Source organism: Brassica oleracea, chromosome C2, assembly GCF_000695525.1.
Source record: "Brassica oleracea var. oleracea cultivar TO1000 chromosome C2, BOL, whole genome shotgun sequence".
Lineage (NCBI taxonomy): Eukaryota > Viridiplantae > Streptophyta > Magnoliopsida > Brassicales > Brassicaceae > Brassica > Brassica oleracea.
The window spans coordinates 22,700,713-22,725,125 of NC_027749.1; the positions used below are offsets into that span (position 1 = coordinate 22,700,713).

Here is a 24,413-nt window from a genome sequence, read left to right on the forward strand (position 1 = left end):
AAGGAAACATGCCCCTAAGGTAATTATGACAATAAGATCCTAGTTTAATAGTATAGATTTTTGGGTTCACATTGAAATAAGCATTACATCCAATATTATTAAACCATTTTAAAATTTCAGGATTATGAACTATACCATTTAGAATATGTTCTTTTCCATTTACTCTATTTATATTCTTCCATAACATTATCTCTTTTCCAATCATTGCAGTCATACCATGACCAGCGTTGCAGTCATAGTAATCTCTGTTTGAAAGATGACTGATTCTTTTGGATCGACGACGTATGTTTCATCCATAATCACTCCAACCATAAGAAAAGATTACTCATTGGATTTAACCCCAAACGCGTAAAAGCCCCGTTTGCCACGTTGGCGGTTACCATCGTTAACAAGAAAAAAAACTAAAACAGAGAAACACCTTTATCCTCTCTTCAATTTTCCCGCACTTTCCCCAACTCAAAGGAAGCATCTTTTCACTCTTTTCCAGGAAAAAAAAAATGAGATGGGAGAGGGTCCAACGTCAAGTGGGTCTCTCTGATTCTTCTTCTGGGCCGGGAAAGAGATGGGGACACACTTGTAACACCGTTAAAGGAGGCAGATTCGTCTACGTATTCGGTGGGTTTGGTAAAGACGGTTACTTTACAAATCAAGTTCATGTCTTTGACGCTGGTGAGTGTTCTTCGGATGATTCTCGTTAATGGGTTTTGCAAAAGTCTCAATCTTTGTTTGATATGTTGTAGTGATAATGTGTAACCTTGAGTGGGATTCACAAAAGTCCCAATCTTGATCTTTGGATGAATGCGACTTCATGATTCTGTTGATGTTTTGTGGTTACTTGCTTGCTTTATAGTCCTGTTTTCAGAATCTTTGGTTGTTGCAGGGAGGCAGATATGGAGTGAGCCGATGATCAGAGGGGTACCTCCCTCTCCGAGAGACAGTCACAGCTGCACAACTGTTGGGGATAACCTTTTTGTGTTTGGTGGTACTGATGGGAAACATTATCTCAATGATCTGCATGTTCTAGATACTTGTAAGCTCCTTTCGATCATCGATCATCGCTTCTCTTTTTGTGTTGTAATCAAGAAAATGCTTGTGTTAATCTTGATCTTTGTGTGTGTGTTGTTGCTAGCTTCGCATACTTGGAAATGCCTTGAAGTTAGAGGTGAAGAACCTGACGCAAGAGAGGCTCATAGTGCAACGCTTGTTGGCAAACACATTTTTGTATTTGGAGGCTGTGGGAAAGTTCCTGGTTTGGATGATGAAGTGTTCTTTAATGACCTTTACATACTTAACACAGGTACAGCTAGCTTCAGGCTGCGCTTTAAGTTTCTGGTCTGGTCTGGTTCTAGTTAATTGAACTGGCTTGACTTGAATCTTGTTTAGAGACTATCACGTGGCAACGAGCTGTAACAACTGGGACGCGTCCCTTTGCACGAGATGGCCACACTTGCTCAACCTGGAACAACAAAATCATTGTAGTAGGTGGTGAACATTTCGAGGGCGATTATCTCTCCGATGTTCATATCCTTGATACAGGTGCATTCTTGAATCACATCTTCTTTAAATGTGTTTATGTGTTACTGATATTTTTCTGGTTCTGTAATTCCAGATACGTTTGCATGGAAGCAGCTGAAAACTTCATGGCAGCCATTAACACCACGAGCTGGTCATATCACTGTTGCAATTGAGAGCAACTTATTTGTGTTTGGAGGGTTTAGGGATCCTCAGAATCTTTACAATGATCTCTATGTGCTTGATGTTGGTATGTAACGGAGACCTCAATTGCTTTACCTGTCTGTCTTCTGATATATCTAAAATAAAAGTATAATTGTTGGGTTTGTCTCTATAGAAACGGGTGTATGGTCCAAAATAGTTGCCATGGAAGATAGGCCACCAGCTAGATTCTCTGCTGCTGCAGTTTGTTTAGGTCCTTACAAGGCTGGTTCCTTTTTCTTTTTTGGTGGCTGCAACAAGAATCTTGAGCCGTTGGATGACATTTACTACTTTCACACAGGTTTGTTTTGATCTCTCTCGGTTGGTTATAGACTTATAGTGCATGGTTTCGCTAATTATCCTCTTTGCTTATGGCTAATAGATGGTGTATACGAAGCACGGTCTGCTCAGAAAGAAGCACTAAAATGCAAAGAGCAGCAGAAAGAAGCTGTGGAGCAAGGGAAAACGGTTTTTCAAGCCAGGGTTACTGAAAACTCCCCCTTAGGCTACTACAGTATAGAAACGACAATTGATGGAAAGGTGCTTCGTGGTGTTTTGCTTTCAAGCAGACACCCCAGCTCTGTTCAAACGGCTGATCCAAGCTCTACTAGTAGGCAAGTGTGTTGGTTGTAGTTTCTCTTTAAGAGCATTTGTTCTAAAGCATGTTTGATTGTCAGCAGGAAACGGCCTGCTATGCTGGATGCTGATTGTGATCATGGAGCCAAGACGCAGAGAACTTTGAGTAAGGATACATCAGGTAGTAGCCAACAAGCTGGTCCAGTGGATCCTTCTGATGATGCTTACAAGAAGGTTGCAGCTTCAAATGATATAAACATTGCGAGAGCACAGGAGGCAGAGCTGTTTTTCACCAAAATTTGTGCTGAATAATCTGCAGGACGCAGAGCCATCACTACCGGTTACTCTTGATCAGGCGAATGTAGAGCCTTTGAGAAACGAGATGTCAACAGACGTTGGTGCTGGAGGAGATTCATCGCCACAAAAGCAAGGTGACTCATGAACAGACATGATTCAGTATTACCCCCCCCTAACGATTGGATAATCAGTTTAACTTATTTTGTTGAACAGATGAGGAAAGAGTTGCCGCAGAAGATGCAGAACCAAAATAGTAACCTCAAAGTACATAAAGGATCTTTTTGGGGGTGTACAGTAGCAAGTAGATGAAGGCAGGATTTGGTTTTAATAGCTAGTGTAGAAGAAGAAAGTTGAGGATGAGTAGAAGAAACTAACTCTTGTGTTAGGGCCTTTTGTTTTTGTTTTGCATATTTGAAGCTCTTCAATACAAACAGCTTTAACTCTGTTGTTAATTACCTTTTGGTTTCAATTTGCAAAGCCTTATGGAGTTTTTGTTTTCTTCTAACAAATCATAAACTTTGAGTAGTTACTCTTTTGAAGGTGAAGGCATTTACTCTTCTCGTGACTCTGTTTCTTCACAAGTACGTTTTGCATTAGAGAAAAAAAGTTAGTCTATTTATTGTCTCTCTCTCATTGTTTCACCAACTATAAAGATTACGTTTGACATTGGTCTCTCTAATGACTAATGACAGTAAATGTAAAGCATTGATCAATGCATATAATATGCGCATGTATGGTATGTATGTGTGTTTTATGCAGATAAAGAGACAAAAATGCGATGATTACAAGTTCTTGACAAATCATTAACGCCGTGAAACCATGTGCCTCGATAATTGATCATTCTTAGTCTTTGACCAAGACCACCTTTAACTTTACTTATGCTACAATTAATTTTGCATATAATATACTGCATTGTAGCTTTGGAAATTGTTAATTTGTGATACCATCATTCTTGTATGATGCGTGCATTAATATATTGTTGTATACTGTATACGCATACACGTATACAAGTACAGAGATACCCATTTGGATCCAACTACAAAGACTAAATGCTAAAGAAAGTAGTATATTAATTACGAAATAATCATATATTGCCAACCGTAATTATTTCTCTGATGATATGGTAATTGTTCATAACCATCTCGTTGACGTGTGATACTTTTGTTTTTAACGAGTATTTTTTTAAAAAATATTTTTTCTTGTACCATTCTCGTGGGCAAAATGTTACAATTTTCAACAAGCATTTTTTCAAAGATAATAAATTAAAATGCAGTCAAAACGAATTCTAAATTTCTAAAATATGTATCATTTGGAGATCATGTTAATGAAAAATCCAATTGTCCTTGTTGGCAATCCAACCACTAAAGCATGCACTCTCCAACTAATTTTGCGACTAATTAATTTTATTTAGTAAGTGTATTTATAAATTCATAGTTTCTCATTTTCTTGTACTTTTTTTTTCATTTTCTTATACTTAATACTTGGGATTTTCCAATTCCAGTTATATTTCCTTTCTTTCAATAAGTTCATTGCAACAAAACAATACAAAAATTAAAAGAATCAACACAATAATGAAGCAAGGTTCTTTCTAGAGCATGACACCTCAGCTTTTAAAATGCCTGAGGAGTTGACATGTCATAAACCGAAAAAGTTAAAAAATCAATCGATTCATTTTGTTTATACAAGTCATTTGTCTTGTGCCAAACCTTTTCTTCTTCGTTTAGGTTTTTTGTCGGCCTTCTTCGTTTATCGCAAAGTTAGAGAGATATCATTGTTGACGAAGAACTCGAGATCAGATCGGAAGTAATAGCGTCGGCGGCGGATTCTGAGATCATCACAGGTTAGATGAGTCGACTAGACCGATGATCGATCCCACCCCTATTCAAAGCTATTTTCCCTAGCCCATATTCTTCTTCGATTGTCTCTTCAGAAGGTTTCCGTAACGGGTCCGCGACAAAGCCGAGTCTTGAAGCGTTTGAGCAGAAGGATATGATCTTGGGTGGCTGTGGATGGTGCTGATTTGATGGATGAGGAGTATCAAGTCAGAGAATGCAAGTACGGCTCCGGTCATCGACGCAACGATGGTAAATCTTCCCGTTTTGAAAATGTCCACTTATGCATTATTTTAGTATATGTATGTAGTTATGTTTTAAATCATTGAGATTTTATATAGATATTGGTGGTTTTCTATGTTGTTTTGTTTTATCTATTTTTTGTTCCGACATGCGACAACAGTTTTAGATATTTTGGTCGGCTGATGTTTGTAGTCTATATGTGTTCTTGATTTTGAAGTTTTTGTTTGTTTGTTTTTTGTTGTACTTGTCAGGTACTTACATCTTTAACCTTGGCAATACATGGGAGAAGCTGCAGATGGCTGCACAAGTTATCGTTGCTATTGAGAACCCACTAGAAATCATTATGCAGTCTGCTAAGCCCTATGGTCAGAGAGCTATTTTAAAGTTTGCTCGGTACACTGGAGCTAATGCAATTGCTGGAAGGCACAATCCTGGTATATTCACTAATCAGATGCAAACATCATTCAGTAAACCCATGCTTCTGATTCTTACTGATCCACGTACCAGCCACCAGGTAAAGTCTTTGAATTGATGAGTCTTTTTTCTTATACAACTGATGGTTTTGTCTTAACTTGGATCTTGTGAGTGTCTGTGTGTTGCTGATGTTGCAGCCTATTAAGGAAGGTGCTTTGGGAAACATTCGAATCATTGCTTTCCGTGTCACAGACTCTCCCATGAGGTTTGTTGACATTGGTATTCATGCGAACAACAAGGGGAAGCAGATCATTGGTTGTCTTTTCTGGCTTCTTGCTCGCATGGTCCTTCAGATGTGTGGAACCATTCGCCTTGTTCATAAGTGGAAAGTCGTGGTAAGGAGAGTAATATCATTTTTGAAATACTGCAATTTCATTCTTATGTTCATGTTTTGTGTTTGACTTCTTTTTATGTTGTGTTGTACAGGTTGACCTGCTCTTATACAGGGAGCCCGAGGAAGCCAAACCAGAGGATGAGGATGAAGTTGGGCAGACTTTGGATTACCTGCTCCTAAATATGGTGGTGGAGACCAATGGACCACTGCTGCGATCTCTGATGCTGCATGGCCATGAGAAGCCCAGGTGCGAATCTCTGCTGCTCTTGCCGCTGCTTGATGGAACGATTCTGGTGAGTCTTAGTCTTAGACATAAACAACATAAAACATATATCTTGGCACTCTGTGTGTTTTAATTTACGATCTTGATTTTAATTGTCTGTTCTTTGCTGAAATTGAACGCAAATGGGTCATGTCAAAGGCTCAAACAAGTATTTTATGAGTGTTAGTTCAAATTTTTTGAGTTAAGGTTTTAACATATAACGACACAACCAGTTAGAGTTAGCGTATGTGTTTTCATTGATAGCCTTAGATTATGGTTATGTAACTTATGTACAACAACTCTTTCAGGTATGCCAAAGTTATTTAGCCAATGTTTAATCAAGTCTAATCCAAGAAAACCAATTTCGAAATCAAACCGAACCAAAATAATAGATCTGGAAGCCGAAACTAATTTTTCATTTTGTCTTGGCTGGTTAATACAGGTGGAAATAAAACCAGTTTTAACTGAGAAACAATCCAGAGTAAATTAAAATGTACTGAGCCTTTGTATAAATTAAAATGTTACTAAACCTGTCTTAACCAGCGAATAGACAATGATATAATCTTTGACCCAAAAAAATAAGATACAATCTAGAACCAAAAAAGAATAAAAATAACAAGGTATACCACCTAAATTTGTTCAAGTTTTAAAGAAATCATGCTACGCATTAAAAAGTTAATTTAAGTGGTATTTAATTACATATTGTGTAAAATTTTATAAAAAGTATCTTAATTTGATTAAATGACTTATTTTAGTCAGGACAAAAAATTATAACATATAACCAACTAATATCAGTAACAAAACAACCAACACAAAATAATATATAGTAATTAATTGTAGAGAGATTGGTCAAGAAAAAAATTAATTGTAGAGACTATCGGAAAATGTATATTTTAAATCATTTTTTTTAACAATTATGCAGTTATATAAACTATAGAAAGTAAATCTTTTGTAAACTCATACATGATTTATAAATTTTATATAATCATTTACAATTTTAAAAAAAATTATGATATTTTATAAATTTATTTATTAAGATTTATAAAATTACTTTAAAATTTATAAAAATACATAAAACACATAATCCGACAATAGAAGTAGTATCATGCATATAACAAACATATATATTACAAGAAAAAACACCCTTCACCTACAAAACAACAAATTAACAAATATAGAGATTCTAAAAATTAAAAATAAAAACATTACTATAAGTTGAAATATAAACCAAAGTCTACTGATATCTACTAATCAAAATTTTCATTAAAATACAAATAACATTAAATTTTAACAAAATAAACAATTATTGAAATAAACGCATTTTACTAAAATATAAACATAAAAAAATCTCTGCAGCGTAGCGCGGCTATTAACCTAGTTCCACTATAAAAAATGAACAGCAGTTATAATTACTTTATTATGTTTACACGACAATTGAGATCCTTTATCTTCATGCTGTCGCTCGAGACATCTAAAAGATGCTAGTATTTTTTCTTTTTGGTAAAAAAGATACTAGTATTTTATTGTAAAGTGAGCTGTAAACTAAATTTATAACACAAAGATTTTTCGTATTGAATCATTTTAAGCTAATGCGTTTTAGTGAATATTATATTATCTTCTTTTTAATTTATACTGCTACCAATTTTTATTATTGTGAGTTTATAATGACAAGGAAAAGGAACAACATGAATAAGGTGGTGAGATGAAAAAACTACTCTGCATATATACAGCAAAAGGGAACATAGAAAATGACAAGTTTTCATTTCAATGAAAGAAAGAAGAAAAGGACGTCTTCTTACAAGAAAAACTGCTGAAGATGTTAATGTGTTTACTTGGTTACACATTGTTTTGTTTTACTTACCTTTGCGGATAGGTATTTAATGCAATTCCGTGACCTTACCGGCAAAAATTGATGACAAATATTGCGATATTTTTCTAACTAGATTCATGTACCGCACCTCTGACTTGTAGATTGAAAGATGAAACACCTTTGCTTGCATTTAATCAGTGACCAAAATCAGTGTTAAGATGAAATATAAGTGTGGATTTGGATATATGGTTCATAACAAAAATCTCATTTGCTCAGTGGAAAACAACCTCACAAATATGATTTATTCATAAATTTTAAAGAAAATGGTGTCAGTTATGGACATTTAAAAAAAAAAAAATTCAGTTACATAAATTCTCAACCTTTTTGAAAAATTTATTAGTTAAATACTAATATAATTAGTGAGAAACTGTGGTAAAAACTCATCGATGATAGTTTTATGTATGTTTTATACATCAGCTGGTGACAAGAAATTAAGGTTAAAAGTAAAAAAAAAAATGAAAGAACTGAATCCATTATGTGGATATCTTGATGACCTGACACAAAGGTCACATGTATAGATAGGGAAGTCAAACCAGATCAACACACTCACATGCTTCTGCTAGATGGAGAGCCTCTGTATCTCCACACACCTCTCTTCCAATGTTTTTCTTTTATTTTTTTAATAATCTAATAAATAATCTACCAGAAATAATCTAAAATCTCTTGGGCTTTGGGAAAACTAAAGAGCAGAGAGGTAGGTTTTGTTTTACTTACATTTTTCTCTACATTTTATTTAGAAAAAGAAAAAGAAAAGAAAAAGAGAAGAATACTCCCATTTTCCAATAAGCATCATGTGGCTGTATTTCCGGTTTGTTCTCTGAGCAGTTACCAGTAAGTACAAACAGAGAGGAACATTTAGTCTCTTCTTGGATCTGTAGTGAGATTCCTTTGTTCCTTTCTTTAATCTCCTCTTCTTCCTCCTTCCTTTGGCTGTTTCTCTTCATCTGCAACTCTTCCTCTCTTCATTGGTTCTGTAATTTGTAAGGTACATTCTCTGTTTAACACTGTTTTTTTCTTCAGACAAAGGGTCACACATGTTCTCTAATGTGTCTGTTCATCTTCTAAGTTAGATTCTTGTAAGATTAGATCTAATTACCAAAAGGGTTTCTCATCTCTCTTCCTTTTCCTTTTGTCTTGAGTGGAATTTGAGAATCTAGCTCTGTAAAAAAGGTGGAAACTTTTGCTTTCCTTTTAGATCTGTAGGTGTGGGACTCAAAACTCTGTTTAAAAAGATTAGTTTTTTCTTTTTAATTTTTAATTTTTTTTTTTGAGATCTTGAACGGCTTTCAAGTTTTCTACAAAGAGAAAAGGCTAAAAATTTGGAGTTTTAAATGGAAGGTTGCATCATTCTCGTCATGGCTTTAATGGTGGTCACTGCTGAATGATGGAGAAAGAAAAAGAAAGCTTTAAAAGTCATCAGTGAGGCTAAAAGTTAGGGTCTTTGGAAATCAATAAAGGGAAGAGCACCACAACAACACACACAGAAGAAAGTTTCCAAGCCAAAAAAAGAAGAGAACTTTTTTGAAATGGCTGCAAAGCTTCTGCATTCGTTGGCAGATGATAGTGCAGATCTGCAGAAGCAAATTGGTTGTATGAATGGTATTTTTCAGATCTTTGACCGTCACCATGTTCTCACCGGCCGGCGAAAGAGTCTTACTTTAGGTAAATATATTTGATATTTTTTTTAACACATTTGTTTTGGTCTCTATGGTTTGTGTATTGTTGTCGTTGACTTGGTGTAGAGATAGATGGTCACTTGTGTAATTGTTAAATCATATCTTTTGCTTTCCTTTCTTCTCTATTTTCTTTAGTTAAACCAGGTCTTGTTACATTGTCAGAGATCTAATTTTCTGGTTTTTGTTTTCTTTCTCAATGGTGTTGATCTGCCAAATCTTTTGGTTAGATTTATTTTTCTTGGTAGATTTTGACTTCTATTAACATTAGTCTCATGAAGTTTCCAACCAAATGTGATAAATAAAAGTTTGACTTGCAATGCCTCATCCTTGTTTAAGACTTGTGATATGATCCTCAAGCTTGTTTATTGCAGGTAGTGGAAATGCAAATAGCATCAACATTGAGAGAGACTCCGTTGATACATTTTATCAAGCAAAAGACACTGTAAGTTTATTCTTAAGGGTCACTGATCTAATGTTGTCTGTAAGATCAATCCTAAGGCTTTTTGCATTTCAGTTTCAGGACACAAACATTGGTGGGAATGTGAAAGAGAAGCAAAGGGTTTCAACAGAATCATCCAGGGTTTCTTTCTCATCTTCCTGTTCGTCTTCCCCATCATCTCCTGATTTGAATAGAGTTCTACCTGAAGCTTCTGCCTATGACCAAGCCCATTTTCCTGAATCTCCTACAAGTGACTCTGAGATGGCCGAAGGGAATGGGTTTTCACAGCTAGGATTTGACCTCAGAGATGTTGTGAGAGACTCTATGTACAGAGACGCAAGAGGGCTTTCGCTCAAGACTCCTATGACAAGAGAGGAAGCAGTTAGACGCAGCAGAAGAGAGGATTCTCCAAGGCCTTATGGTTTGAAGCAATCCACACCTGCTGATCTCAGTGAGTCCTTCAGGTTTCTTTCCAAGCTTAGAGAATCACCACATCATTATAATGAGGTTGGAGCAAAGGGTGCACCAGCACGTTACTCTGTTGATTCTCATGATACGCTGAAATCAAGACAGAAGTTGAAAGAGCTGCCTAGGCTTTCGCTGGATAGCAGAGAAAGAGTGGTGCAAAACTCTGTTGTTGATCTTAAACCAGTTAAGCTTCCTGAAAGTTGTTCAAGCAGCAACAAGAAACGGCCTCCAAGTGTTGTTGCAAAGCTCATGGGGTTGGAGACATTGCCAGGTTCTCCAGTGGGTAGAGACATCCATAAGCTTGGTTTGAACACTTTTGACGATAACAACGATCCATTCTCAAGATCATTGAGGGAGAAAAACCTGAACCGTACAATAAGGTTTTCTCCTAGCTCACCAAGAAGCTTGGGGAAGGACCCTTCTTCTCCAAGATGGAGAAACTCTGATTTTGTTATGAAGCCTCTCTCAAGTTCTAGGTTTCCCATTGAGCCAGCTCCGTGGAAGCAAGCTGATAGAAACAGAGTTCTGCAGAAGCAGCCTGTGAAAGCAGCAGCACCGCCTGAAGTGCCTAAGTTTCCTCCTACTGTGTACAGTGAAATGGAGAGGAGATTGAACGATCTTGAGTTCAAAGATTCAGGAAAAGATCTGCGAGCTCTTAAACAAATATTAGAGGCTATGCAGTCAAAGGTTTTGCTGGACACTGAGAAACAACCAGAACCCTCAAACATGGCAGCTCAAAGAGATTATGCAACTTCTAACCAAGAGATGACATCAAGAACTAGAGTTCCCTCATCTTCATCTAACCAGGTGTATCAATCTCCGATTGTGATTATGAAACCTGCCAAACTTGTTGAAAAGGCTGGTATCCCTGCGTCATCTCTTATTCCAATTCACAGTCTATCTGGTGGGCTTAATAAGATCCGTAGAGAGAAGCCTGATGAGAAAGGAGCTTCAACAAGTAGTAAACGGGTGACAAAAGACAGTAGTACTGGAAAGGGAAGAGCTGAATCATCAACCAGCTCTGTTGATAAGAAACCTAACAGCAGAAACGTGCCGTCTTCTTCAAAGAAGCCTCATAAGGTTTCCAAAGAGAGTGGTACTTCAAAGAGTTCAGGTTCTGTAAGTCCAAGGTTGCAGCAGAAGAAGCTTGAGCATGACAAACGCTCACGGCCACCGACTCCTCCATCTGATTCTGCTAAATCAAGGAAACCGTTGAACCGACAAATGGCGGAGTCTACTTCTCCTGGTGGCAGACGTAGACCCAGGGCTCAGAAGAGTTTGCAGCAAAATGATGACCAAGTTAGTCAAGGGAGCAATGAGTCGAGGACGTCGAGTCATGAAATGTGTACTCATTCTGAAGCAGAAGCAGCATCTGTAATTGAGGCAGCCAAAGCTGTGGTCTCCAACTTAATGCAGAATGTGAGTTCTGTGCCCTCCTTAATATTTCTCAAGTGTGAAATGATTTTGAGTTATTAGTTCTCACAAGTTTTTGTTTGTTTTGGTATTTTCAGAAATCCAGTCCAAGGTTTAGTGAAGATGGATCGTCAGCAAACCTTTCACTAGTTGCTTTGGAGCATCCAAGTCCTATTTCTGTTCTTGACACCTCAATTTACAGAGAGATGGAACCATCTCCTGTGAAGACACAAGGTACTAATCATATTCTATCTCCACTGTTCTTATTGTCTATCAACACTGAAAAGCATCAAAGTCACTGACTCAGAACTGATCCTGTCATTAGGTTATGTTGTTGCTCATGACTCTGGTGATGATGAACATTGTGAGGATCAGTGGAATCCAGCGTACAGTTTCTCTGAGACAACATCAACCTTTTCGCCAGAGATAAACCGGAAGAAGCTTCAAAACGTTGAGCACTTGGTTCAAAAGCTAAGACGTCTGAACTCTACCCATGATGAAGCCAACCAAGACTACATTGCTTCCCTCTGCAAGACCCCAGATCCCAACACCGATCACAGATACATCTCCGAGATTCTATTAGCCTCAGGTCTTCTGCTCCGAGATCTCGGCTCAGGGTTAACAACGTTTCAACTACACCCTTCAGGACACCCGATCAACCCAGAGCTGTTCTATGTTCTTGAGCAGACAAAGGGAAGCAGCAACACGCATCTGCTGCTACACAAAGAAGAAAGCAAGGCTCTGAACAAGGAGAAGCTCAACCGCAAACTTGTGTTTGACACGGTTAATGAACTTCTTGTGGAGAAACTAGCATCGGTTGAAGCCACAACGAATCCGTTGATGAAGTCATCTGCTAAGAAAGCAATGAGTGCGCAACAGCTACTGAAAGAGCTGTGCTCAGATATAGAAACACTGCAAAGACAAGCCACAAAGAGATCTGAAAACTTCCTGTTGGAGGAAGAAGACGACTTCCTGAAGAGTGTACTTGCGGAAGATGTGATGATTCGGTCTGGGAACTGGGTGGACTTCAGTGGAGAGACCTCAGGGTTGGTGCTGGATGTGGAGAGGCTTGTTTTCAAGGATCTGGTGAATGAGATCGTGCATGCAGAAACTAGCCGTTTGCAAGCAAAGTCGGGAAGACGAAGAACGCTTTTCGCGGAACAGTAAGCTAAGGCTGTTGAAGAAACACTAATTATATATATACTCTATGGTCTTTTCTTTTGCCCTGCTGATTCAACATGCTTGTTTTTGGTTCTTCAGTATTATACAGCAGGATAATTATTATATGGTGTGTTATGTAATAACTGAAGTTCTTGAGATTGTTATTCGGAAAAAACCTGTAAATCAGTTTAGGTTAAGAGAATGCATGATAGCAGAAATATAATTAACACGTACGGAAGTTCTCTGTATCTATTGAACAAAGCACATCTGTTTAGGGGGAAAAATGTTTTCAACCTGAAATATATGTGTCGTGTTTATTCATTTATAAACTTTGCCCATACTGAACTAAACAATCTGAACTTTACGGATCATTCCCGAACTTTATAGTAGTGTGTATACTGAACACTCTCAAAATCGTGCTTACATATATTGACCGTCAAAAATGATAGTTAATTTTACAAATAACATCATTTTGGATAAATTCTGTAAAATTAAAAATTACTTTTTCGAAGGTTCAACCTCTCAAACTTGTGAACAAGTAAGAGCATATTAACTACTAAACCAAAATAACTTTCTTGTATAAATTGTGTAAATATTAACTTATATATAAGTTTTAGTTTAATCAAATAAATGTTACCAAATTTTTATTATTTTATTTTTACCAAACAAATCTATAATTATTTATGTTTTAAAATTTAACTTTTAAAATCATTATTTTATAAGTTTAAATTATTTATTATTAATTCAAATATTTTATATTTGTCCACCAGTGTGAGAGTTCGAATCTCCCAAAAAGTAATTTTAATTTTACAGAATTTATCCAAACATGTTTTATGTTTTGATAAAATTAACGGAAAACTATCACCTTTAAAAGTCAATATATATAAGTATGATATTGAGAGTTCATATAGTATTTTTAAAATTTTAGTTTATAGAATTTATGCAAATGACGTCATTTTGATAAATTAACAGATGACTAACACCTTTGATGGTCAATATATATAAGAACACGATTTTGAGAGTTCATGTAGTATTTTTGTTTAATTCAGTATGAAATACACACTATTATAAAGTTCGGAAATGAAAAGGCATGATGCGTAAAGTTCATGTAGTATTTTTGACTTCTTGTTTAGTTCAGTATACAATATGCACTACTGCAAAGTTCGGGAAGAAATATGCACGAACGCGTGAAGTTCTGGTTGAAATAGTCACTTTTCCCTCTGTGTAGGACATTACGTTACATGTTTGGACATTACATATATTCAAATACAGGGACAGTACTCAAAAACCTCAGTTGCAAAACAAAGCAGGAGGTTTTTTGAGAAGAAGAGTAACAGATGGATCTGGCACCAACCTCAGTTGCAAAACAACAATTTTCTCACCTTGTGGATGAAAACATCAACCTTATAGAACCAGAATCTGCTCCAAGGAGAGTCAAAAGTAAGAGATGAGATTATTTCAAGAAGTATGGTGACATAAGCTCCAGCAAAGCTCCAATAAAAAGATATCATGTTGATATGGCCCTCATCTTCCTCCACTTCATTATCTGGTTCTTGAAAGAAGTTACCACTGTTGTAGCAGCTTGTGCTGGTTGGTAGTCCACATAGAAAAGGATTACCTAAGAAGCTTTGTGAATCAAAGGTGTTAAACTGTTTTCCTTGTGGAATGACTCCTGATAAGTTATTGAACGAGACATTGAAGACAGCTAGGCTGCTCAGCTCTGCTAGTTGTGATGGGATCCGGCCTTGTAACCTGTTGAAGGAAAGATCAAGGCTTTCCATGTTCTTGAGACCTGAAAAGCTTTTTGGTACCACTCCTGATAATTTGTTGTGAGATAGATTGAGAGCATGTAGTTTATGAAGATCTCCAAGCCCAAAAGGGATCTCACCACTCAGCTCATTTTCTGAGAGATCCATTCCAATCAATAGTTCGAGATTTCCACCCATGTAGGAATCGTATCGGTGTTTTGTTGCAAACTCAATCTTGGTCCTGGTGGATTTTTCCATGATGCCCCCAATGAACGGATCTAGCACAAGAAGAGAATTGAAAAAGCCACCAACACCTTTTTTTGGAGTGGAATCCTGTTCCAGAGCATAGCCAAGCTCGAAACTAGTAGACATTTCACCTGACCTCAACTCAAATAAATATAATGAATCCTCTTTTCCCAAACCAAATGATGCATTGCCAAGACATGAAGGTGTGGGTCCATTCAGTCTGTTGTTGGCAAGATCCAGGAGGTGGATGGTTCTTAGGCCACACAGGTGGCGAGGGATACGACCTGTTAAATCATTACCCCGTAGAAGAAGAATACCAATGCTTTGGATGTTGGTGAACTCCGGGATACTCCCAGACAATCTGTTATTTCTCAGATCAAGTACAGTGACATTCATTAGCAATGTGTCTGGAATAATCCCTGATAAATTATTATCTTGCAGGAACACAATTGACGGCATTGCAGATATGATGTGTGGAGGAATGTCCCCAGATAAACGGTTCGCTGAGAGGTCCAGTAGATACAGATTAGACATATTGAACAAAGACGTAGGTATATTACCTTCCAGCGAGTTGTTTGAAAGCAAAAGCGCAGTTAGTTGTGGAAGTTGGCCAATACAATTTGGAATAACACCTAAGAGACTGCTGTTTGAAATATCAAGCACTAACAAGTATTGCAAGTTCCCTAAACCTTTCCCAATGTTTCCTGTAAACTGATTGTTATCCATAAACAACTCTGATATACCAGAAAATGCTGGCACTTCTTCTGGAAAAACCTCTCCACTGAATCTGTTATGTGACAACTTCAAACTTCCTATGAAATAACATTCCTTCAAAAAGCCTCGTGGTATCTTCCCCTGGAAATTGTTGTGAGATATATCCAGATATAAAATCTCTGTCATGTTACTCAGAGAAAATGGCAGATTGCCTTGAAAACCATTACCTGATATATTCATAATACTTAACTGAGGAAGTATCCATCCAATGTTTTCAGGAAACAGATGGTTGAATTTATTCACTGACACGTCTAGGAAACCAAGACCATGAGTAGAGTTTGGTAGCTGAAAACTCGTGAGATAATTATTCTGTAGACGCAAAACTTGAAGTTCGTTATTGTTCTCCTTTAGCCAAGTGGGAAAGTTTCCAGATATTTTATTGTTGGAGAGATCAACTTCACGCAAACCTTGGTTAATTTGTGTGTGATGTGACCTATTTTACCACTAAATAAGTTAAGCCAAGTTAAATCAAGTCAAGTCTTTTTTTGTTTTAAGTTAAATCAAGTCAAATAAGTTCAGCCAAGTTAAATCAAGTGAAGTCTTTGTAGTAAGAAATAAGTTAAAGATAAACAGATTGCTAGACAAGATCTTTGTTATAATGTTCTCTATGACTTTGCTTCGCGTAATACCCGTGAAATTATAGTTGGAGTTGATAATGTGGCGCTCTCGTATTGGTTACGGTTGAAAAGGTTGTAAAGCTCAAAACCAAAACGCAATGGCGTCATTTTGTACATATACTACGATCGCCGGAATAGCAAAAAAAAAAAGAAAGCAATACGATTTTGTACATGAGGTGAGAGAAAAGTCCTAACTGGATAACTGACGCAAATAGAAAGCAAATATAAATTTTGGTTGTTTCTTATTGAAAAAAAAATTGATTTATTTCGTTACAATACAAGAAAGAAGATCTCCAAAATGACAGGAGAGATTCAGTCCACATTGTAGAGATTTCAATACCGCAAGTAAAATCCAAAGCATGTATACTGAGAAGAACACGATGTACTCAAGCAAAAACCTTGAAGGAATATACAAGAACTGAGCTGAGGTGATTTAAGAACAAAGACTTTTTGTTGAGGCAATGAAAGCATCAACAAGGTGGATCCATGCTCGACTCCAAGAACAATCGAAGCACCTAAGTAAAAGTATACCAATCAATGCTACAACATATGTTGAAGCAGTACTCCAATAGAAGACCATCTTGTCAACAAAGGCTTCATCTTCATCGTCATCTTCTTCTCCTCCATTACCTGCTTCCTTTGTGCTCTTCTTAGCGTCACAACTTTTATAGGTCGGTGGTCCACATAGAAGAGGATTGCCTAAGTAGCTGTTCTCGTTAAAGGTGCTAAACTGCCTGCCTTGGGGAATGATGCCTGATAAATTGTTGTAGGAGACATTGAAGACAGCAAGAGAACTGAGGTTGGTTAGTTGTCCAGGAATGTTGCCATGTAACATGTTAAAAGAAAGATCAAGGCTCTCAATGTCCTTCAGTTTGGAGAAGCTATCTGGTATAGAACTCGACAAGAAATTGCGAGACAGATTCATTGCTCGTAGTTTCGAGAGTTCTCCAAGCTCAGCTGGGATAACACCACTTAATTCGTTGCTAGACAAATCTAAGCCATACATATAATTAAGTGTTCCTCCGGTGTAAGAGTCATACCTTCGCTTTGCTGCAAACTGAATTTCGACAATCATATATGTCTCATAGTATGTCATGAAATCTTCTACCAAGAATGTAGATTTGTAAAATTCGAACTCAAGCCTTTCACCAAAGCCAAAGTCAAATGCCCCAAAGGAGCTACTTGTCATCTCCTCTTCTTCCCTTGATCCAAATGATAAATTATAAAGGCATGAAGGTATGGTTCCATTGAGCTTGTTGTCTGAAAGATCAAGGAGAGTGATATTTCTCATATCACATAGCTTCCATGGTATGGATCCTGTTAAATTGTTCCCCTTCAACAGAAAAATTCTCATTTCCCCGGTATTGGCAAACTGTGGGATACTTCCAGAGAGTTTATTGTTCCGCAGATCAAGTATCTTAGCATTTTCCAACAGCTTGACCGGGATTGACCCCGTTAAGCTGTTGTTGTGTAGGAACATACTTATCCCATACATAGAATTCACATGTGATGATGGTAGTTCACCAGATAATAGGTTTCCAGAGAGGTCCAAAAATTCAAGATGATAAACGGCAAGCAGGGAAGGTGGCAACGTACCTTCTAACTGATTATTTGATAGCAGTAACATAATCATATGCGATTCTTCGGGTATCCAACTCGGAATAGCACCTGTAAGGCGATTGTTGGACGCGTCAAGTACTGACAAATTAATAAAGGTAAGCAAACCTGTTCCAATCTCCCCTGTAAATAAGTTGTTATCCATCCGCAACACAATGAGTGATGTTAGGTTAGTCTGTCCTGGAAAAATATGTCCACCAAGTTGGTTGTGAGAGAGTTGCAGGATTTGTAATGAAACACAACCTGTGAATAAGCTTCTAGGTAGTTCCCCAGAGAAGTTATTGTGAGACAGGTCCATGAATGAAATGTTTTTCATCTCACCCATAGATGATGGCAAGTTCCCCTGAAGCTCATTATGAGTGCCATTCACATGTAGCAGACTGGGAAGCACATGGCCAAAATAATCAGGGAGCACTCCACCAATATCATTTGCTGAAAAATCCAAGAACTGCAACTTACGCACTATTGCAGGAATCTGAAAGAGAGTGAATGAGTTATTCTGCAGCTGTAGGACTTCAAGTTCTGGATTATTAGCCAGCAGCCATATAGGAATGTTTCCGGATATTCTGTTGCTGGATAGATCAAGTACACGCAACTTCTTCTGGTACATTAGAAAGTTTGGCATCTTCTCCAAGCCGCAAAACGGTAGTGCAGCTATAGTTAGTTGAAATTTAGGAATCCATGTACTTTCTGTATCTACTTGTATTATATCAGCTGGTGATGATAGTTTGAACACCTTGAGATTTGTGAGGTTGGCTATTACATCCAGTGAGAACAAGCCTTCGAAGTTATTATCTGACAACGATAGATATTCAAGAGACTCGAGGGTACTGAAACTAGATGATAGGTTGCCACTTAAATAGTTGTATGAGAGGTCAAGAATACGTAGTTTGTTCAAGCTACCCAAACACAGAGGAAGCTGACCAACAAATTCATTTGCACTGAGATATAGCTCCTGCAGATTCTTCATTTCACATAAAACTGCAATAAGATAGGCCACAAACCGAGAAGATGATGAGAATAATAATAGCAGTTGTTATCTTCTCCAGGACTCAGGAGACACTTCTCACACGTAAGATATTATTAAGTTAGATGAGCTCTCAAACCTTTTTTTGTGTGCATGAACTCTCAACTAAAACCAATTGAAGATGAATGGTTTGATTCTTGTATCTTACATATTATTAAATCATTAGATGATAACTCGCGCGCATGCGCAGGGTGAGTTTTTAATTTTTTATACTAATGTTTGTTCATTAAATGGTTTTAATATTTTGCAACACTACAATTTTTATCGATTATAAAATGACGAATACAAATGTATGTCTCCTAAATGTATCATCATTGTTGAAGAGTTAACATATTACAACTCATTTTAATTATGTTTACAACTTCATATGAACAAAAGAAAATTAAATTTTGCGACTGACACAAATCACCAAAACCAGATAGGTAACATCGATTGTAAAATGACGAAAGGAGATTAGTTTTTCTGCTCTCAATTTGTTTACTATTTACTCTCCATAAGTGATTTCATTTTCTGCTTCTATAAAATTGTGCTTTCGTTCTCGTTTATGTTTCACTGATATGAGTTTTGTTTCTGTTTTTAACTTTTTCTATGAATTTGGTGAATTACATAAGTGTCAATTTAAAAAAATGGACATCTGTGAAAATGAGTTTCACTCCAGATACATATCTAAGAATCAAATTTTTGAAGAAGATCACCGGAAAACTCTATTCACATGTTATATTGTTCAAATGTAATATATCAATCTATTATAGAATATAAGTGCAGACTCGAAATATAAATGTCTGTCTAGTGTATATTTCCCAGTTCGGTCTAAATATCATCTATTTCTAGAACAACAAAACAAATTACTTATTTTGTTAACCTACGCTTTGAGGTTTAGTTACTTAAGACTATACCAATAAAAAATATATATAATACTTTACCATTCTATTATATGTAAACTATGTATAAAGTAAGAACTGCTTGATTTATGAAATGATAAACCAGAAAACTTATAACAAATAGTTCAAATCTCTCATTTTTACAATTATAATAGCTAGATAGGGTATTAGGGAGAACCAAATATTAGACGAATTATCAAATCTCTCATTCTTCGAACAAAGCAAATGGAGGTGACTGGAATCTTGTCATGATATTTCATTAAAAGCTTTTTATGAATAAAAATCAAGACTAAATTATTTAATTTGAATGAAATAATATATATAGTGCTTCCAATACTAAAAATCACTTCGATTTGAAGAAGTGTATTTCTGGGATTGTCAGGATCAAATAACATATTAGAAAACACCTAATAAAAAAAATAATTTGTATACATAAAGGTATATACATTAGCGTAAGCATGTAAATCAAAACCAATACTTTTTTTTAATTTCTAATCATGTTTTTGGTAAATAAATCCAAACAATCATTTTATTTACTTTATATAGTATATAATTAAATTTTAGAGCTATTGGCATATATATATATATATAGTATATTTTAATATAAATATTTATTATTGACACTTTCTACTCATATCATTTTATTAACATTTGTATATTTGTTGTAACAAAAATTTAAACCGTTAACCACAATTTTTTTTAATGTGACATTTTTTAATACAAATTCAAAATTAAAATATTAAGATCTCAATAATTTTTCACTGCAAATTTTGAATTAACATATTTTCATATTTTTATATAGTATATAATTTAATTTAAATGATATGATATGTATATATATATATATATATATATGAATATCTATTAATGAGACTTCATATTCATATATATGATTTATGATCATTTGTATCTTGCTCGAACAAGAAAATAGTTAAACCATTGTTCACAAAATTTTCAATGTGAGAATTTTACCATTTTTAGTAATTTATAGTCGTTTTAAAAAATTCAAAATATATTATATAAAAAAAATCTAAAATTTTTATTATATTCTTAATGTGATTTTTAATTTCTTTTAATAATATAAAACTAGAAAAAGATGATACAAAAATTGTTATCACAAATATGTATTATTCATAATCATTAATTGTCATATATATGTTAATCATATTAGGTAATTCCGTAGCTTTTAGTTAAGAAAAAAAAGAATATTTTTTGTACACTACCAACTTATTTTTCTAAGGATTCTAAGAATCATCATAGTGATGACACTTGGATACGAAAACATGTTGTAATGCTCCAGGATTAATATATAGAGAATTTCCAGCTTTTGATGTATGACATTGCCCTAATACTCCATTCGAGATGATGGCTATTTGAACATTAATCTCGTAATGTTCATGTAAGGATTGATGGACCAACGTTGAGTTGGATCGATAATGAATTGGGTTGACTGTATGGATCGGACTTTAATCTCATATTAATTATATGAGCTCCTAACTTAAAACCAATCAATGATAAGTGATCGTCTCATCTCTCTTATATATTACTTAAGATCCTCTCCAATTTTTTATGTGAGACATTGTTGGAGAAATATTACATTCCTCAACAAGGCCATCAAACAAGGAACTCTGCCGCTAAATCGGCTGAACTCAGTACTACTCGGCGCTATCAGCTTGACACTCGTACTCGGCTAAAATTTTTGACTTTACTAGCCCACAATCCTGGCGCACGAGCTCGGCTCAATAGCCCGAATGTTTGGCTAAATTTCTCGGCCCTTTAAGATAGCCCGGCTCATTAGGTCAAACTGACTTATGAAGAGCGGAAAAGGAGATTTAAGTATAAAAGAGGATAAGAGCGACCAAAGAAGGGATCCATATTTGAACACACAAAGTCCCACAGTAGAAGGGTTTTTATTCTTTGTTGTTTCTCGCCCCACTAGTACTTTTCATGCCAACTCTGACGAATGTCGTCTAGTTTTTCCTCTTGTTCACACACTAGGTAACCTCACTTTCTTCTAATCAATAAAACACCTTCAGAATAACCCACAATGGAGTTTATTTCTTTCTTTAGCAAATCCGACCAAACTCAGATTCAACAGACATTGTATTAATAGTTAAGATGGATAGTATTGGAGGTGAAGCAAAAGTAGATCACCTTCTATTGGCTTTGGTCCGCTGAAGTAATTCCCAGCGAGACCCAGGACTTCCAAAGTAGTCATATTCTTTAGTTCTGAAATAAAGTGACGGAAAATTATAGGAAAATAATCATTCTCGAGCTCTATTCATCTTTATACACTACAACACACACAAAAGATTAAAAGAAACAAGCTTGCCTTGCAATTCCATTGAGCTAGAAAAACCATTGCCACTTAGATCCAGAGCTTTCAGCTTTTTCAGGTGAGTAAACTCTGTCACAAGACAAAGAGATACAGAGAAAGATGTCTAATTAATAAGGATAAAGAACAAGACAGTAGTGGCAAGTGACGTAATTGGTACCTGGCATGGAACCGTTGTATTCGTTTCCACTCAGATCCAGCAATTCCAAGTTTGCCAAGTTTTTCAGCTCTGAAAGGGAGTCTAGGAGAATATAGGAATGATCAGAAATGCAATCAGAACATAAGTTACAGAAACTGCAATACAAAAATCAATCTAACCAAAGATACATCAGCAATAACTAGACCTTGTTTTTTTTTTTTTTTTGCTAACTAGACCTTGTCAGAAATGGAGAAACACACCTTTAACAGGAAAGGGGCCGCCATTCATGTAGTTGTACCGAAGAAACAGAGTTGTAAGTGATGTAGCAGCATTAAGAAAGGGAAAGATGCTGTTGTTAAACTCATTTGAAGAGAGATCCAAGATCTCCAGGTTTCTTAATCTACTTAAGCTTTTATAACCTACAGGGGAGAATATTGTTAAAAATTATACAACGATAAGATAGCTCACCCTAATCACTTCAACACGTTCAATGACAATTTCAATCTAGTATGTATGCAAGTGGATAAAAAAGAGTTGAACTGTATGCAGTCGTTAGGCAACGTGATATACACGTCATAGCCATCAGCAATTTAATGCCGAAAAAGTTGCCAAGACGTTTTTTATGCAGGGTTAGATGTAACTTTCATGAATTAGAACAAAGAGATTAGATATAGCCCATCTAAAAATAAAATAGTTTTACAGGAAAAAATGTTTCCAAATAAAAATATTTACAGGTATACCTTCCATATCATCAAACAAGGCACTAAAAGTGCACTGGGATAAGTCCAGACTTCGAACTTCTTCGAAGGGATGAAACAAAGAAAGATTAAGGAGAGAATGCTCTTTGAGGTACAAATCACCAAAGGCAATCTCCGTCACCCGTCTGCTTGTACGATTGCACTTAATCCCCTCCCACAGGCAGCAATGGCTCCTTGTGTCATTACTCCAAGTAGCGAGAAGATCGCCGGAATTGCCATCTTGAGAAGTCGAGATCAGGTATTCCTTGAGCTCCAGCAAAGCGCTCCTTTCTTTCTCAATACAGCTTTAGTATCCATGTAGCTGCGCCAACATTAGTAACATCACCCATATCAAGTTTTGACCCAAGAAGACCTTCCCTTCCATTGAGAGAAATAATAACAACCAGAGAATGACAACTGCCGTTTGACATTGAAGAATCGGGAAAACCAAGTTGCATAAGAAAATTATTTTTACCAAGTCAATATCTTTGTAGAAAAATACTCATATCATATGACATACGTGTGGCGTGATTAGCACTACCGACTCATACGAATCTTTATACCCCAAGTAACAAAGAAAATTTGTATGTATGCATTAACCTCAACAATTTCTTCATCCTCAAGAGTACAACTACTGAAATAACTAATTTCAGTGATTCAAGTACAAAGTGAAGGGGAGCAAGAGTTCATAAAGATAAAGATGATTTCATATATTTGAAACGTTTCAATAGATAGATGAACATTATGTAGGGAGGATCCTGTAAAAATCAAAAACTATATTGAAAAGAATTAAACTAAAGAAAGAAATATACATAAAAATATTTCTCGTGTTAGCCCTCAAGACGACTTTCAGCTTTAGTGTAACACCCGTCTCCTCCTCTCTAGAGAACGGCGTGCTACTAACCGAAAAATACCAAATTAAACCGATTTATAAAACCAAATAAAATATTAAACCTTTTAATCAAATAATTTCCAAATAAAAAGAGTTTATAATTTAAAATCAAATACATTAAATCGAAAAATTAATTAAAACCGAAATAAAATACAATGATTCCAAGACACCAAACCGTCCAGATATCCAACTACTCGGCAAGCTCACCTGCAATGGGAAGAAAGAGGGATGAGCAACAAGGGAGTCACCCAGTGAGGTATGTAAGCATAGCTCTAACATGAAACAAACACGGTGTCTAATACACCACATAAAACATCAAATGCGCTGATAGTGCATAACTAGATCACACACACCACATTCTCCTCATACGGATATAAATATACAACTCTATGCGCCGCTAGTACAAGAGTCCATCCTTGTACCCCGCAATCACCTATGTGGCGCTAGTACAGACGTCTTTGTACCCCGCACTCCTCATATAATGCGCCGCTAGCATAGACGTCCATATGCCCCGCAATCTCCATACAATGCGCCGCTAACACAAATGTCTCTGTGTCCCGCAATCTCCACACAATGTGCCGTTAGCACAACATCTTTGTGTCCGGCAATCTCATAACAGACTTATGTATACATATATATATA

At 36.1% G+C, this 24,413-nt stretch overlaps 4 protein-coding genes and 1 pseudogene across 6 annotated transcripts; 3 read left to right on the forward strand and 2 right to left on the reverse strand.

Annotated features, from left to right (window-relative positions):
* The first annotated feature begins 458 nt into the window (after positions 1-458).
* On the forward strand, positions 459-3,080 carry LOC106326122 (tip elongation aberrant protein 1). Its single transcript, XM_013764144.1, has 10 exons — positions 459-669; positions 881-1,030; positions 1,130-1,297; positions 1,384-1,536; positions 1,610-1,762; positions 1,850-2,014; positions 2,096-2,327; positions 2,394-2,523; positions 2,609-2,720; positions 2,800-3,080. The coding sequence occupies exons 1-10, from the start codon at positions 498-500 to the stop codon at positions 2,838-2,840; spliced, it is 1,476 nt and encodes a 491-aa protein (XP_013619598.1). The 5' UTR covers positions 459-497; the 3' UTR covers positions 2,841-3,080.
* Positions 3,081-4,609: 1,529 nt separating this feature from the next.
* LOC106323727 lies at positions 4,610-5,707 on the forward strand (annotated as a pseudogene).
* A 2,462-nt stretch (positions 5,708-8,169) lies between these two features.
* On the forward strand, positions 8,170-12,960 carry LOC106327120 (protein LONGIFOLIA 1). 3 transcript variants are annotated; one of them, XM_013765176.1, is made up of 6 exons: positions 8,170-8,295; positions 8,940-9,263; positions 9,649-9,719; positions 9,792-11,603; positions 11,696-11,831; positions 11,923-12,960. In XM_013765176.1, the coding sequence occupies exons 2-6, from the start codon at positions 9,128-9,130 to the stop codon at positions 12,762-12,764; spliced, it is 2,997 nt and encodes a 998-aa protein (XP_013620630.1). In that variant the 5' UTR covers positions 8,170-8,295; positions 8,940-9,127; the 3' UTR covers positions 12,765-12,960. The 3 variants fall into 3 exon arrangements, with proteins under 3 accessions (XP_013620630.1, XP_013620631.1, XP_013620629.1); XM_013765177.1 differs by lacking the exon at positions 8,170-8,295 and adding an exon at positions 8,303-8,432; XM_013765175.1 differs by lacking the exon at positions 8,170-8,295 and adding an exon at positions 8,319-8,586.
* A 1,022-nt stretch (positions 12,961-13,982) lies between these two features.
* Positions 13,983-16,251, reverse strand: LOC106323728 (LRR receptor-like serine/threonine-protein kinase GSO2). The gene is made up of 2 exons (XM_013761806.1): positions 16,139-16,251; positions 13,983-15,959 (listed from the first exon to the last, which is right to left on the reverse strand). Exons 1-2 carry the CDS (start codon positions 16,249-16,251, stop codon positions 14,114-14,116), a joined length of 1,959 nt encoding a protein of 652 aa, XP_013617260.1. The 3' UTR covers positions 13,983-14,113.
* Positions 16,252-16,576: 325 nt separating this feature from the next.
* LOC106323729 (probable LRR receptor-like serine/threonine-protein kinase At4g36180) lies at positions 16,577-23,264 on the reverse strand. The gene is given in 6 exon segments (XM_013761807.1): positions 16,577-18,741; positions 21,823-21,897; positions 22,001-22,075; positions 22,164-22,232; positions 22,403-22,561; positions 22,883-23,264. Coding segments are annotated over 6 exon segments (2,925 nt in total).
* Positions 23,265-24,413: the final 1,149 nt, after the last annotated feature.